The sequence below is a fragment of the Molossus molossus genome, unplaced genomic scaffold, assembly GCF_014108415.1.
Source record: "Molossus molossus isolate mMolMol1 unplaced genomic scaffold, mMolMol1.p scaffold_m16_p_12, whole genome shotgun sequence".
Taxonomy (NCBI): domain Eukaryota; kingdom Metazoa; phylum Chordata; class Mammalia; order Chiroptera; family Molossidae; genus Molossus; species Molossus molossus.
The window spans coordinates 346,011-361,596 of NW_023425347.1; the positions used below are offsets into that span (position 1 = coordinate 346,011).

A 15,586-nucleotide genomic window follows, 5' to 3' on the forward strand; every position below is an offset into this window, starting at 1 on the left:
GTTAGAGCGTCGGCCTGCAGTCCGGAGAGACCCGGGTTCGGTTCCCGCTAAGGGCACGTACTTCAGTTGCAGTTTGTCCCCGGCCCTGGTTGTTCATGCAGGTTGCAGCCACTCGATGTGTCCCTTCACGTCAGTGTTTCTCTCTCTCTCTCCCTCCCATTCTATCTGTACAAAAAATGGAAAAATATCCTCGGTTGAGGATAAAAAAAAAAAGAAGTTAGAGCTTTGGCTCTCAGACCAGAAGGTCGTGGATTTGATTTCCGTTCAAGGGCGTGTACCTGGGTTGCAGGTTTGATTTCTCAGCCCTGGTTTGGGTCATACAGAAGGCAACCAATCAATGTGTCTCTCTCACATTGATGTCTCTCTCTTTCTCTCTCTCTCTCTCCCCCCACTCCCTCTCCCCTTCCCTACTTCCCTCCCTTCTACTCTATCTAAAAATTCAATGGAAAAATATCCTTGGGTGAGGATTAACGAAAAAATCATATAAAAAGATGTGTGAGGACATTTTTTTAGAAGGAACACTATGTCTGCCCTGGCCGGTTTGGCTCAGCGGTTAGAACGTAGGCCTGTGGTCCAGAGAGACCTGGGTTCGGTTCTCGCTAAGGGCGTGTACCTTGGTTGCAGTTTGTCCCCGGCTAGTTGGTCGTGCAGGTGGCAGCCACTCGATGTGTCCCATTCACGTCGATGTTTCTCTCTCTCTCTCTTCCTCTCTCTCCCTCCCACTCTATCTGAACAAAATATGGAAAAGTGTCCTCGGGTGAGGATAAAAAAATTTTTTTTTAAATAAAAGGAACACTGTGTCATATGGGACCAGTGGTCCAATATCATACAGTATCTAGAGAGCTTTTTAGAAAGCCCAGGCACAGGGGTAAAGAATCAGACTCTTAAAGGTAAGGGCCTTGAAATACATATTTTCAAAAGCTTCATATGTGATTTTAAAGCTGGCTTAGCAGTGTCAAACATCCAGAAATAGCAAAATTAAAACTATCAATTCAATAAGTAGTATTTAGGTAAGAGTTTATTGTGTCTGTGAGAACAGTTCACAACCTCACTTGGGAGTTTTCTCACTCAGAGACACAGCTCACCTGGCGTCAGGACGGCTGGTCACATGAAGCTGAGGAGCATGCCCACCATTACAGTGTTTGGTTGTACAGTGGGGTTCCAGCCCACAGATTCCTTAATACCGATGACCGTTATCAGTTTAGGAAGATGACTTACATTTTGTTATGATTACCAGAGGCAGTTACAAGAAGCACTCAAGTTAACAAATTCACTTGTTTTTCAGAATAAGCTGAATTAATTTTTACTTATTTGGTTACAGTGATTCTGCCTGTTCGGAGAATTTTCAAGCCCAATTTCCATTTGGACCTGTATTGGAATTCCCACAATAGAAAACAAAAACAAAAGCACAGATCTTCCATGACTGTTTTTTGAGGCATGCTCCACTCAGTCCCAATAAAGGTGGTTCCATTAATGAATCAACTAATAAAGCCCAAGTCTGCAGAGTTCTGATGACCTACCTGTACCCAGGGATATAATTGAGACTAGTCAGACAATTGAACGGACTGTTTAGTTTCCAGACAGTTCAGTCTGCACATGCCATTAACAGTGCATACACCATATCTTCCAGCTGTGTTCTTGGTGCAAACAGGAGACTGCAGGTGATATTTCCACAGTGTAAACATTTGGTTTTGTGTATTTTTGACACCCCGTTAGCTGAAAGAGAGGCTAATGCCTTAGAGGAGACGGTCCTTACTCAAGAAGAGCACCCACCTCTCACAGTCAGCACGGAAACAAGTGGCGTGGACCGTGAGTGCTGAGGGTCAGAGGGGAGATTCTGTGGACTGAGACACTTACAGTTTGGGGCTCAAGTTGAACCTGGAAGTTAAGATTTGGAGAGGGAAAGCTTATGGAGAAGGGTATGAGAAAAAATGAAAGAACATAATTTTGGAACGCTTCGCTAGTTGGAATGAATAAACTCCTTTTAGGGAGAAGTAAATTACAACTAATAAAGTATTTTTATTCAGTTCACGAAATACTTGAAGTACCTGAACACTATTTGGATATTTGGGCCAGAATGTATTTGAGCCCTCTTTAAAGGCAGTGAGGAAGACTTATTGTGTGTATATCGCATTAATTAGAATGGGGTAGAATCTCGAAAACACCACCAGCTGTATGGCAGCAACGACCTTAGGGGTCTGGGCTAAGGAGTTAGGGTGGAGGAGAAGGAAGATGAGGAAGCAAGAGGACAGGGTTTCATGCAAATTTTTTTAAAAATTGGTTGGCTCATTCTGCCTAATGAATTAGGAGTGCCAATCCTAATCTCAACCCCCTAAAACATCTGACCCCAGTCTAATTTTCCAGCTTAATTCTCATTACTCTCCTGCAGGAAAAGAGGACTGTTCGTTTTTCCTGAGACGTGATTTGAGTGTACATTTCTTCTGCCTTCGATCCTTCATGTCCTGTCCTTGCCCTCCCACCCTGTGCTCACCTTTGAAATCCTTCCCAATCTCCCTGCCCCATGCAAGCTGTAATAACTTTGTCCCAGTGGGTCCCTGTGGCCTAGTGTATTTCTTCCTTGACATTTATATTTTGCTTATCATGTAAAATGTTATCCCCTAATTTTATTCTGTGTATTCTTTGAGTTCAGGAACTTAGTATATCTTGCTTGTCCTAATTCCTGGGACATTTAACAGGCTTTGTACATAATTTGTGCTTTATAAAATGCTCTTTAGAACTAGGTAAATAGTTATCAGGAAATAACTGAATAGATTGATCATAAAAACTCATAGTACCTGTTCATATTTACCAAGTACTACAATCTATATGTGTGGATTTAAATTTATAATCATTGCTTATGAGATCTCTTAGCAGCACTGGTCTAGACCAGGTGTCAGGCACACTTTTTCTGTCAAGGACCACATAGTAAATGTCCATGGCTTCCACATGTTCTCTATTAGACATCCTTCGTCTGCTTCACAATAGGCTGTGGCCAGATTGGGGCTGCTGGTTGTAGGTGGGTACCTGTGATCTAGACCATGAATTCACTTATTCCTATTTGATGTTTGTGTTTGTTTCTTTGTTACCTCTGTTAGCATAAAAGGTTTTGTTTTTCTTACATTCCAATTGTTCCTTAGTAAACTATTTTTCACTGACAGTACTTTCAAACCAATTAGTATCACAAAAATAGACAACCACATATGTGCCTCTGTTGTCATACAGCACCTATTTGATGCATTGAAGTCTTTATCTTTTAAATATACCATAAGTATATACCTTTGTTTTAGAGATACAAGGTGGGGCAAACATGGGTTGTGAGTACATGAAACATAGTTTATTCTCGTATTATTACTTATTAATTATTGCATTATTTTCCATAGAACAACTTTAAACTTACTTTTGCCCCATGCTGTATATACTAAATATTTACAAATGAATGAATATCTTATTTTTTAAAACAATGGGGCCCTGGCCGGTTTGGCTCAGCAGTTAGAGCGTCGGCCTGCGGTCCAGAGAGACCCGGGTTCGGTTCCCACTTAAGGGCATGTACCTTGGTTGCAGTTTGTCCCCAGCCCTGGTTGGGTTGTGCGGGTGGCAACCACTTGATGTGTCCCTTTCATGTCGATGTTTCTTTCTCTCCCTCCCACTCTATCTGAACAAAAAATGAAAAAATGTCCTCGGGTGAGGATATTTAAAAAAAAATGGGGACAAGGAGTAGGTGAGGGTATAGGTCAGGGGTTGACAAACTTGTTTCATAAAGGACCAGGCCATGAATAGTTTATCTGCAGGCTGTGCAGTGTGTCAGGTCTCTGTTGTTGCACTAAAGCAGCCTTGACAAGGTGTGAGTGAACGAGCCTGGCTGGGTCTTACTGAAACTGTTTGCAGACACAGGCAGCAGCCGGTTCAACTGTGGGCCTGCCTCCCGGCCTTGGGCAGTGAGGTGGCCGTGTGCTGGACCTGGCTGCCGCCAGTGATGAGCAGTGGTGTTCATGGCACTTCGTGACAGCTGTCTTATGTTTGCAATGTTCCATAATAAAGAGCTAAGACAACTTTCTTTAAAAGATAGGTTAATACAAAGAAAAGACTTGTCATTTGTTTATCTAAATTCATTCGTAAAAAATTGTTTCATCTCTTCTGAAATTATTTCTTACACTAGCTTCACTACAGACTTCACTGCAACAGTATGAAGAAAAAAACACCAAAATCAAGCAATTGCTCATGAAAACCAAGAAAGAACTGGCAGATTCAAAGCAGGCAGTATGTTAATTCCTCAGTGTCACATTTCAGTACTTATTTATAGTGTATTTATGAGTAACTCCTTTTTTTTAATTTAACCAAGATTCTTTTTCTGTAGGAAACTGATCACTTAATGCTTCAAGCATCTCTAAAAGGCGAGCTAGAAGCCTGCCATCAGCAAGTAGAAGTCTATAAAGTAAGATTCTTTTTACTTTTTAAGATTCAGAAAAACGTTTCCATGTAGACGTAAGGTACCATTTAGGGATTTTGCTAAGTATTACATTATGTCAATCGGATACACAGCCAGCCCTTCCTAGCTGCAGGTTTCGCATCCTCAGAGTCCACCAACCACTGATGGAAACAGTGCTTGTGATCCACAGTTGGAAACCTGCCAGTGTGCAGAGCCAGCTGCATGCGCTGTTCTGCACCATTTCATTACGGGCTTGAGCGTCCTCCAAGTTTCTGGCACTGATCCCCCACAGATGCTGGGGGTTGAGTGTATTTTTTTCCCTAAATATTCTTCCTCAATTAAACACCTCTTAATGAACTATAACATGTAGTCTGGAATTTTTTCATGATTGATTTTTATTTAAGGAAAAGTAATTTATTAAGAAATAGATAATATTAATAATAGATAATTCTGATATTTAATTATGTCCCTTAATTATTTGAGACTCATGTCTACAAACTCAAGTTGATGTTGAAGGAAAATCTGTGAACAAGTGGAATCGTATTTGCCAGACCTTCACTGAGAGCTTTGCCCCCAGATTCAGCTGGCGGAGATGACGGCAGAGCGGCACAGCGCCCACGAGCGCCTGAAGACGTCGGCGGAGCAGCACCAGCGCGCGCTGAGCGCGCACCAGCAGAGGGTGGCGGCGCTGCAGGAGGAGTGCCGCGCTGCCAAGGTGCGTCCGGGCTGCACGCGCAGGCCCGCCGGCCACCGGGCACAGCCCACCCGAGGGCTGCCGTCTGGCTGTTCAGGGTTTGCTGTCATTAAGAACACCTGTTGGCCCTGGCCAGTTTAGCTCAGTGGTTAGAGCGTCAGCCCACGGTCCAGAGAGACCCGGGTTCGGTTCCCGCCAAGGGCACGTACCTCGGTTGTAGTTTGACCCCGGCTCTGGTTGGGTCGTGCGGATGGCAGCCCCTCGATGTGTCCCTTTCACGTCAATGTTTCTCTCTCTCCTTCCCACTCTATCTGAACAAAAAAATGGAAAAATGTCCTTGGGTGAGAATACCAGCTCAGCTCATCTGACCCCAACCCTAATCCCATCCCAGCCCTGTCACTTGGATAACTTGTTTTTCTGCTAAAAGGAAAGACGTGTACATGTTGTTTTCATTTCAATCTTGTTTTGCAATTTCTGTGAGTAAGAAAGTTACTGTTTTAAAGTTTCTATTAGAGAAGTGGTCTAGTTCCTTCTGAGAACTAAATGATTATAAAATAATATCCTGGTAGAGTGGCTTTTGGCGCCTCCTGCGTACATACAAAACAAGCAGCGCAGGGGCGTGGTCAGAGGCACAGCTCTTACCTAAGCCACGTGGCAAAGGGTCATGGCAGTCGATAGATCACTTCAGGAAAGCAGAAGGCCTACGATTTAATTTTCCCACTCTCTTTTGAAAACTAAAGTTCAAGTAACTTAATTTCTTTGAAGTATTTTTTCTTGTACTTGTATTAAGAGCACATATCATGTGAAAATCTTCCTAAACTTCCAAAGGCAAATAATGCCATTATAAAACATGAGTAGTAAATTAATGTATCAGGGGTCAACCCATGGTCTTTAGTGCCAGTTCAGTGCCAACAGGAATCACCGCTTTGGGGTGCAGTGAAGAAGGAACCTTAATGCTATGCGGTGCAGGCACTCACCTGTGATCCAGCACCAGGAGGAAGACAGCATGGCTGTAGGTGGCCCTGGGACCAGGCACACTGGCTGGCCCCTGTCCTTCCAGACAGCTCCATTCCGCTCCTCAACGGGCTGCTTTGCCCTGTGCTGTCTGGTCCACTGTTCAGTGAGGCATTTGATGGTGTTTCAGCTCAGCTGAGGAAATGCAGTCTTCAATAGAAAGGAAAAGCCTGCTGAGGGCCAGAGGAGAGCTGACTTTATAGACAGCAATCCCTGCCCCCTCCTTGATTGGTCCATTGTCATGCAGTTTGGGCCAAAAGGCATTGTCCTGATTGGTCAGATTAGAACCACTGTAATTGGTCAGCAAAGAAGCTGAGGGATACGACTGTGCAGCTCTGATTGGCTGGGGAAAGCCTCAGTCCTATTGGTTGACACAGGGTTCTAGGAACTCTCTCTAGGGGCTGGCTTGGATGGCAGGAGTGCAGGTGGGCAGGGGCAGTTCAGGGTAGGCTTCCCCTGAAGTGCAGTTTGCACAAGGGACCCCTTCGTAAAAATGGCTGTTAGGCTTCATATTTTTTGTTTAATTTTTACTTATTTATTCATTCATTCATTCATTTATTTTTGAGAGAGAGAGAAAGGGGAAAGAGAGAGAGAGAGAAATGTCAGTTTGTTGTTCCACTTAATTTATGCATTCATTGGTTGATTCTTTTATGTGCCCTGACTGAGATCGAACCCATAACCTTGGTGTATTGGGACGATGCTCTAACCAACTAAGCTGTCAGGCCAGGGCTAGGCTTTGTTTTATAAAATGAGCCCATTTAGGGACCAGGATTAGGATCCCTTCTTAGCAGGTGTCTTTCTCAGGGTCCACACAGGGAATAAAACACGGTAGACAAAATCACATCCTTCAAAATCTTTTAAAAAGTGAAAGGCCAAACACAGTTTTTAACCAAAGTTAATAATTGGGGGCTCAAGAGTGTCAGCCATTTTCCTCATTTTCTAAAATAGGTTTTCATCTTAATTCATTAATCTCTGAAACACATTAGCCAATCATGTTACAACAGAAAATGCAATAGAAAAACTTTTCTCTTTTAAATGTCCTAGATGGAACAAGCTGCTGTGGCCTCAGAATTTGAAAGCTACAAAGTCCGAGTTCATAATGTTCTAAAACAGCAGAAAAACAAATCTGTGTCTCAGGCGGAAACAGACGAAGCTAAACAAGAAAGGTAAAGTGTGAACTACAGGAACCACACAGGGTTTTTCTCCCAGGGCAGGCTCTCCACCAAGTAGGTTGAATCCTGCTTTGGTTTCTTTGGACTGGAATTTTACAGGTAATTACCGACGAAAACAGTTTTTGGCTTCATTGTGTCCCCAGACAGCAGCAGGAAAATGTGCGGCACTGTGAGGGGCACTGTTACCAACTCAAGAGGATGTGTGAACAGTGAAACCAGGACACAGGCTTTGAGATATAGACATAATGTCTCTTGTAGTAGGATCCAGTCGTAGGAGAAATACAAAGTTACGTTAGGATTAGGTTTTCCAGTTTTGAAAGTTTAGAAGTAGAATAAAAATTCTTCCATGATGACCTTATTCACTATTAATTATGCTAAACAGAAATTTCTTAACATTTTATTTATTTCAAAAAGTTTTTAAAATTACCCAATTTTGGTCTAGAATTAAGTTTTTCTTAAGTTTACGATCATCTCAAGTCCCATTTCAATAGTGTATTATTTAATGCTTTTTTAAAACTAGCAAATAAATCAGTTTTGTAAATTATTTTAAAATACACTTGGAAATAAAAAGTAGGTAGGGCATTCTAGGGCATGTGTGCTTTACTTTTATAAGTAGAAGTTCAGTGTTAAAACAGTTTTACATTTGGCTCTTACTGTTCAAAGTAGGACTAAATACCCTGCAATATCTGTATGTTTATACTTGTATTAATTTTTGTTTAGGTGTCCATTAAAATAACAACTATAGGATGAAAATGATGAAATATTTTCTCAATCATTTTGTTTTGTTTTTTAAATCCTCAACCGAGGATATTTTTCCATTTATCTTCAGATAGAGTAGGAGGGAGGGAGGGAGGGAGAGAAAGAGAGAGAGAGAGAGAGAGAAACATTGACATGAGACACATCGACTGGCCACCCCCACACAACCAGGATACATGCCCTTGACCAGAATCAAACCCATGACTCTTTGGTCCACAGGCCAACACAACTGCTAAGCCAGACCAGCCAGGGCACAATAGCTCATCTTAAAGCTGACATTGAATATTGACGCAATATAAAAATGTCACCATTTGTAAGACTTGTTAATTGTGCCAGAATTGGGGGTTCAAATTATTTTAATGTTATGTGTTCTTTCTACTTTCTTATACATTACTTTTTAAAAGAGAAAAGAAAGCCCGGCCGGGGTGGCTCAGTGGTTGAACGTCGACCCTTGCACCAAGAGGTCACTGGTTCCATTCCCAGTCAGGCACATGCCCAGGTTGTGGGCCCGATCCCCAGTGGGGGGCATGCAGGAGGCAGCCAATTGATATTCTTTCTCATCGATGTTTCTATCTTTTTCTCTCCTTCTCCTTTCCTCTCTAAAATCAATAAAGACAAAAAACAATTTTTTTAAGCTAATATACTGTATTATACTAGTTGTGGCAGAATTACCAGATAGAATTCAAGAGCTAGTTACTAAGTCCAAGTTTTCCAGGGACTTTCTTTCTCCAAGTACTTTTTTTGTTTTTCTCCAGGAACTTGTTTAACTATAGCTTGGTCTGACCTACCATTCTCATAATGGTTAGCTTAGAACTGTGTGATTTTTCTTTTTAAATCAATGCATAGCCTTACAATACAAAATAGGTTATTTTGATGCCTTTTAATGCTCTGCTCCATTTGAATGTGAAACTTTTAAGTTCAAACATTTTTTGTAAATCTGTAGTGCCTGAGATCTAAAATCTGACTATAATGTCTTTTACATTATATTTAATGCTAGTCTCTGAATTCTTCTGATTATTGCATTTACTTTAAATTTTTTTTTTTTTTTATCTTCACCCAAGGACATTTTTTCATTTTTTGTTCAGGTGGAATGGAAGGGAGAGAGGAGAAGAGAGAGAGAGAGAGTAACATCCATGTGAAAGGGACACATCGAGTGGCTGCCACCCGCACGACCAACCTGGGCCGGGGACAAACTGCAACCGAGGCAGGCACACATAGCGGGAACCCAACCCGAGTCTCTCTGGACCGCAGGCCAACGCTCTAACCGCTGAGCCAAACCGGCCAGGGCAGTTTGATTATTACATTTACTTTAGAATCATCCGTAACACTAGCAGGAGGATGCCACTGAAATAGTAAAAGTATAATGTCCTAGAAACTACAAAATCATGTTCACCAATTTAAAAAAAATTTTAACTGTTTATTTCTGTTTCAGAGAACACCTGGAAATGCTGGTTGACCAACTAAAAATCAAGTTACAAGATACCCAAAATAATTTGCAGGTCACTGTGTCTGAACTTCAGACACTGCAGTCTGAGCATGACACGCTGCTGGAGCGGCACAACCGGATGCTGCAGGAGACGGTGTCCAAGGAGGCGGAGCTCCGGGAAAGGTAGGCCGGCGCCCGCAGCTGGTCCCAGGCCGCTGGGGGGCCTCACGGACTCCTCGAGTGTTGCTTTTGGCATAAACACACATTGAAAACAAAAAATAGATATTTCTAAAGGCTTGGCAACTGCATGTTCTACCTTAAAACTTTCCTTTTGATGGTTTTTGTACTTAGCTTTTTATTTTATTTTTTTTACTTTTTTTTATTAATTAGTTTTTGTTACAGATGTTTCTCCTTTTTCCCCCACTGATTCCCCCCGCCCCCTCCCTCACTGCCCTGTCCCCAGCTTTGCTGTCCATGTTCATTGGTCATGCATACATGCACATAAGTTCTGTGGTTTATCTCTCCCCCACCACCACCTTTTCTAGGGATTGTCAGTCTGTAACCCACTGCCACATCTCTGGGACTGACTACCCCATGCCTCAGACTGTTATGTTCATTATATTCCACAAATAAGTGAGATCATCTGATACTTGTCTTTCTCTGTTTGGCTTGTTTCACTTAGGATGATATTTTCCAGGTCCTTCCATGTAGTCACAAAGGATAAGAGATCTTTCTTTCTTACAGCTCTGTAATACTCCATTGTGTATATGTACCACAGATTTTTTATCCATTCGTCTACTGATGGACACTTGGGCTGTTTCCAGATCTTAGCTATTGTAAATAGTGCTGCTATGAACATGGGGGTACATATATTCTTTATGATTGGTGTTTCAGGCTTCTTAGGGTATATTCCTAGAAGTGGGATCACTGGGTCAAATGGCAGTACAATTTTTAATTTTTTGAGGTAACACCATATTGTTTTCCATAGTGGCTGCACCAGTCTGCATTCCCACCAGCAGTGCACTAGAATCCCCTTTTCTCCACACCCTTGCCAACCCTTATTGTTTGATGAGTTGTTGATGGCGGCCATTCTGACAGGTGTGAGGTGATACCTCATTGTTGTTTTAATTTGTATCTCTCTGATGATTAGTGATGATGAGCATTTCTTCATATGTCTCTTGGCCATTTGTATGTCCTGTTTGGAGAGGTGTCTATTTAGTTCCTCTGCCCATTTTTTAATTGGGTTTTTTGTCTTCCTTTTGTTGAGTTCTATGAGCACTCTATATATATTGGAAATTAACCCCTTATCTGATATATCATTGACAATTATGCTCTCCCATATAGTGGGTAGCCTTTTCGTTTTGATGATTGTATCTTTAGCTGTACATAAGCTTTTGAGTTAGATGTAGCCCCATGTGTTCATTTTCTCCTTTGTTTCTATTGCCTTAGATGATGTATCAGTGAAAATTCTGCTGCGTATGATGTCTGAAATTTTGTTGGCTACATTTTCTTCTAGGATTTTTATGGATTCATGAGTCACATTCATGAGTATCCATTTTGAGTTTATTCTTGTGTAGGGTGTAAGTTGATGGTCTAGTTTCATTTTTCTGCATGTAGCTGTCCAATTTTCCCAACACCAGTTATTAAAGAGGCTGTCCTTACTCCACTGTATGCTCTTGCCACCTTTGTCAAATATTAATTGAGCGTATTGCCTTGGGTCCATTTCTGGGTTCTCTATTCTGTTCCACTGGTCTATATGCCTGTTCTTGTGCCAGTACCAGGCTGTTTTGATTACAGTGGCTTTATAGTATAACCTGAAAACTGGTAATGTGATCCCTCCAACTTAGTTGTTCTTTTTCAAGATTGCTGTGGCTATTCAAGGTCTTTTTTGGTTCCATATGAACTTTTGAAGTACTTGTTCTAATTCTGTGAAGTATGCCGTTGGTATTTTGATGGGGATTGCATTGAATCTATAGATTGCTTTGGGTAATATGGACATTTTAATGATGTTAATTCTTTCAATCCATGAACAGGGTATGTGCTTCCACTTTTTTATATCTTCCTCTATTTCTTTTTTCAATGACCTGTAGTTTTCTGTAAATAGGTACTTTATTTCTTTGGTTAAGTTTATTCCTAGGTATCTTAATTTTTTTGCCGCAATGGTAAATGGGATTGTTTGCTTAGTTTCTCTTTCTGTGAGTTCATTGTTGGTGTATAAGAATGCCATCGATTTCTTGATGTTAATTTTGTATCCTGCTACTTTTCCAAATTCATTTATTAAGTCTAGAAAATTTTTGATGGAGTCTTTGGGGTTTTCTACATATAGTGTCATGTCATCTGTGAATAATGACAGTTTTACTTCCTCCTTTCCAATTTGGATCCCTTTTATTTTTTCTTCCTGTCTGATTGCTGTCGAGATATGATCCCTCTGTTCCCACATTGCTGAGCGTTTTTATCAGAAATGGATGCTGGATTTTGTTGAAGGCTTTTTCGGCATCTATTGATGTGATCCTATGATTTTTATTCTTCATTTTATTAATGTGGTGTATCACGTTTATTGATTTGCGAATATTGTACCAGCCTTGCATCTCTGGGATGAATCCCACTTGGTCATGGTGGATAATTTTTTTGGTGTATTGCTGGATCCGATTTGCTAGTATTTTGTTCAGGATTTTGGCGTCTATATTCATCAGGGATATATCTTTCTTTGTAGTGTCTTTTTCGGGTTTTGGAATTAGAATTATGCTGGCTTCATAAAACGAATTTGGAAGTCTTCCTTCTTAAATTTTTTGAAATAGTTTAAGGAGAATGGGTGTTAGTTTTTCTTTGAATGTTTGGTAAAACTCCCCCATGAAGCCATCCGGCCCTGGGCTTTTGTTTGCTGGGAGAGTCTTGATTACATCTTCAATTTCTTCTGTTGTTATTGGTCTGTTCAAGTTTTCTATCTCTTACTGATCCAGTTTTGGGAGACTTGTGTTTCTAGAAATTTGTTCATTTCGCTTAGATTGTCGAATTTGTTGCCATATAATTGTTGATAGTAGTTAACGATCCTTTGTATTTCTGTGGTGTCAGTTGTTACTTCTCCTCTTTCAATTCTGATTTTGTGTATTTGGGTTCTCTTACTTGTTTCTTGGTGAGTCTAGCTAAGGGTCCATCAACCTTGTTTATCTTTTCGAAAAACCAGCTCTTTGTTTCATTGATCCTTTGAATTGTTTGTTGTTTTTTTTTTTTTGGACTCTATGTCGTTTATTTCTGCTCTGATCTTTACTATTTCCTTCCTTCTACTTGTTGTAACCCAGGAGATCGACCACACTCAGACTCCATTTTTCAGTTTTTGGGGATGTTTTATTACCTGCGCAGGGACTGCAGCCAACCTACACAGAGGAGAACTGCAGCCCCGAGCTCAGGGGGAGGGTTGCTTATATAGGGCCGAGGTCACTCAAGAGTTTAGCAGAGCAAGCAAGCTGCTTGTACAGAAGCGGAGGCAGTTAGCGATAAGCAGGAGGGAACGGAGGGGGGAGGGAGCTGAGGCGAAAGGGAACTGGGTCAGCATACATCTGTCCTGCTATTCATTCCATTACCCAAGTTTTAAAAACTAACAAATTCGAGACAGATATCAGCGGTCAGTCAGGTGCAATACACACATGTTGAACAGTTACAGTTTTATGGGGTAAAGGGAGCTTCAGTTTCTCCCTATCAGTTTCTTTACAGAGCATGCAGGACACTCTGGCCTTGGGGCCGTTTGTGTCCTCCCTTTTCTTGAAGGATGTTGCTTTTCAAATTCCCAGTGAAGGTCAAACTCTAGTTAATTTTTATGGGGCTAAAGCCCTCTATAACATTCCCCATTGTTCATCTTGCTGTCTCTGAGGTTGTTAATTAGGGCAGCTTAAAGACAAGTTGGATTCTAAGGACAGTGAGCTACAACATTCCCCCCTTTTTCTTGAGAGTGGATCAAACCATTGATTCACAATTGTCATGGGGAGACAATCTCTAGTTGGATTGTGCTAAGACCCTAAGTTTTACTGATTAGACTCTCTCTCTGATGAAGGCTAGGAGTCTATTAAATTTGGATGGGTTTACAAGTTATTCCGATTAATAATTACAGTAGGGGCCCTGCTATAGCTGAAATCAGGGATGTTAGCTATGGTGACTAAATAAGTTTTCATATTAATTATGGGAGACCTGTTCTCCTTCTCTTAGTTTCTTTGTCTAGAATTTGGATGCTCTGTCTGATTATACCTGAATGGTTGGCATAGAAATAGCAGGTTTCACCTAAGGCTGCATATAGACCCTCTTCTGGTTGACATTTCTTAAAGATTTTTTTTAAATGTTTTATTTCTAAGTACCCAGTTATACTGGGGTCTAGATCTATAAAGATTCCCCTGTACAGTTATAATCAGAAAAATTAGAGTCCCGATAAACGTAAGAGTCTCATTTTAAGGGATCTGGAGAGGTCTGCACCGTTCATTCTGCTTTTTCTGCCTTCAACCAGGAATGATGCAGCTAGACCGGGATGCCGTTGACCTTGATAGCCGTTGGTGAAGGCAGGATGACAGTGTAGGGTCCCTTCCAGGCCAGAGTTAGTCCTTGGATGGTGAATTTCTTTATTTGCATCGAGTCCCTGGCTGGAAAGGGTGCACAGAGTCTGAGGTGGGCACAGGCAGGGCATCGCAGATGTGTTTATGGACGGCCTTCTGGGCAGACTGCAGGGCCTGTAAGAACTGTAAGAGGGTGAGGGGAGCAGAGTGGTCCAGTTTTCACCGGTTTCTAAAGTAAATTTGGTTAAGGTTTCCTTTAAGGTCCTGTTCATGCGCTCTACCTGCCTGGAACTCTGTGGGCAGTAAGCACAATGGAGCTTCTAATTTATATTTAATCCCTTAGAGATATCCTGTGATATCTTTTCTATCAAGGTGGGGTCATTGTCTGATCTAAGGGCTAGGAGTAGCCTAAACCTGTTACTCCCTTTATTGCATCCTAGACTATTATAATATTAGTAGGGGCAAGTTCTCCCCTCTCAGTGTCTTATCTTCTTCCCTTCCTGAGTAATCTTCTATTGTCCTGTCTTCCTGTAATATGTATGCCCCTCTCTTTCTTCTTCCTATCTTTTTATTTTTCTGCATAATCCTTCTTCAACTTACATAGACTCTCTGTGACTTTTCTAGTCCCTCCCCTGACATGAACCTGAGAGCTTGCTCAATCTATCTGCTGTCTGCATATCCCCTAGCCTTTTTCTTTTCCTCCCTATTTAGACCTACATATTCCTGCTTCCTTATATCTTTTCCTTTTCCCTGTGACCTTATTGGAGTTTAGTAAGCTTGGTGTAACCTAAGAGGGTAGGCTGGTGCAGCTGGTTGACTAAAGTCCGACCTAGAGCCTCTGGGACCAACAATCTCCCAGCAGGCAGTGTCTATTAGTTGTTGATTTTCTTTATGACTTGTTTCTGCTCAGTTAAGTCATTTTTCTGACCCAGTGTAAGTAGGAGTCAGAGGTGAACTTGGGTTTGGTGTGGTAACTGATATCTGGAGAGGTCCCCACTGGTTTTAGGGCCACATGTTGATCTTCCTTATTTGCAGCATGGTTTCCCCTTGTCTCATCAGAGAGCCTGGATTAGGGCTATGAGTTCAGTCCATCGGGCTGAAGTTCCCATACTTAATGACATGGTCCAGAGTTACTACTGTTGCCCCGGCATACCTGATATCTTCCTGGACATAGTTGCTCCCGTCTATGAGCAATACCTCATCTGATGATGGCAGTGGGTCATCCCTGAGGTCTGGGCGGCCGGCTGCAGTGTCGATTGCCTCCAGGCCGTCCTGCAGAGGTTATTCCGGGTCATCATCTGGAGGCAGGCTGGCAGGATTGATGGCCAACGTCTTGTGGAACTTGATGCGGGGTCTGGCTTGGAGTGGCAGTGGCCAGCAATTAAATGATCTCTGGAGGAGATCACGTCCGAGTAGGGGGTATGGGCACTCCAGCAGGAACAGAAACAAATGAGTTACAGTATTTTTCCCAAGGTCTATAGTCCTCTTTGAAGTCCAGGGGTAGGTTAGGGCCCCATTGGCTCGGTCAAGACTGAGTCTGCTGCACCAGTGTCTATTAAG

At 41.8% G+C, this 15,586-nt stretch overlaps 1 protein-coding gene across 2 annotated transcripts in view; it reads left to right on the forward strand.

The window, feature by feature from the left end:
- The window catches only part of GCC2 (GRIP and coiled-coil domain containing 2), a 94,933-nt gene that overhangs the window by 57,744 nt on the left and 21,603 nt on the right, over positions 1-15,586 (forward strand). For both annotated transcript variants that reach the window (XM_036255874.1, XM_036255873.1), the window contains exons 14-18: positions 4,157-4,257; positions 4,355-4,432; positions 5,004-5,141; positions 7,179-7,300; positions 9,495-9,671. In XM_036255874.1, coding sequence (XP_036111767.1) covers positions 4,157-4,257; positions 4,355-4,432; positions 5,004-5,141; positions 7,179-7,300; positions 9,495-9,671 — 616 coding nt within the window. The remainder of the gene's footprint in view (positions 1-4,156; positions 4,258-4,354; positions 4,433-5,003; positions 5,142-7,178; positions 7,301-9,494; positions 9,672-15,586) is intronic.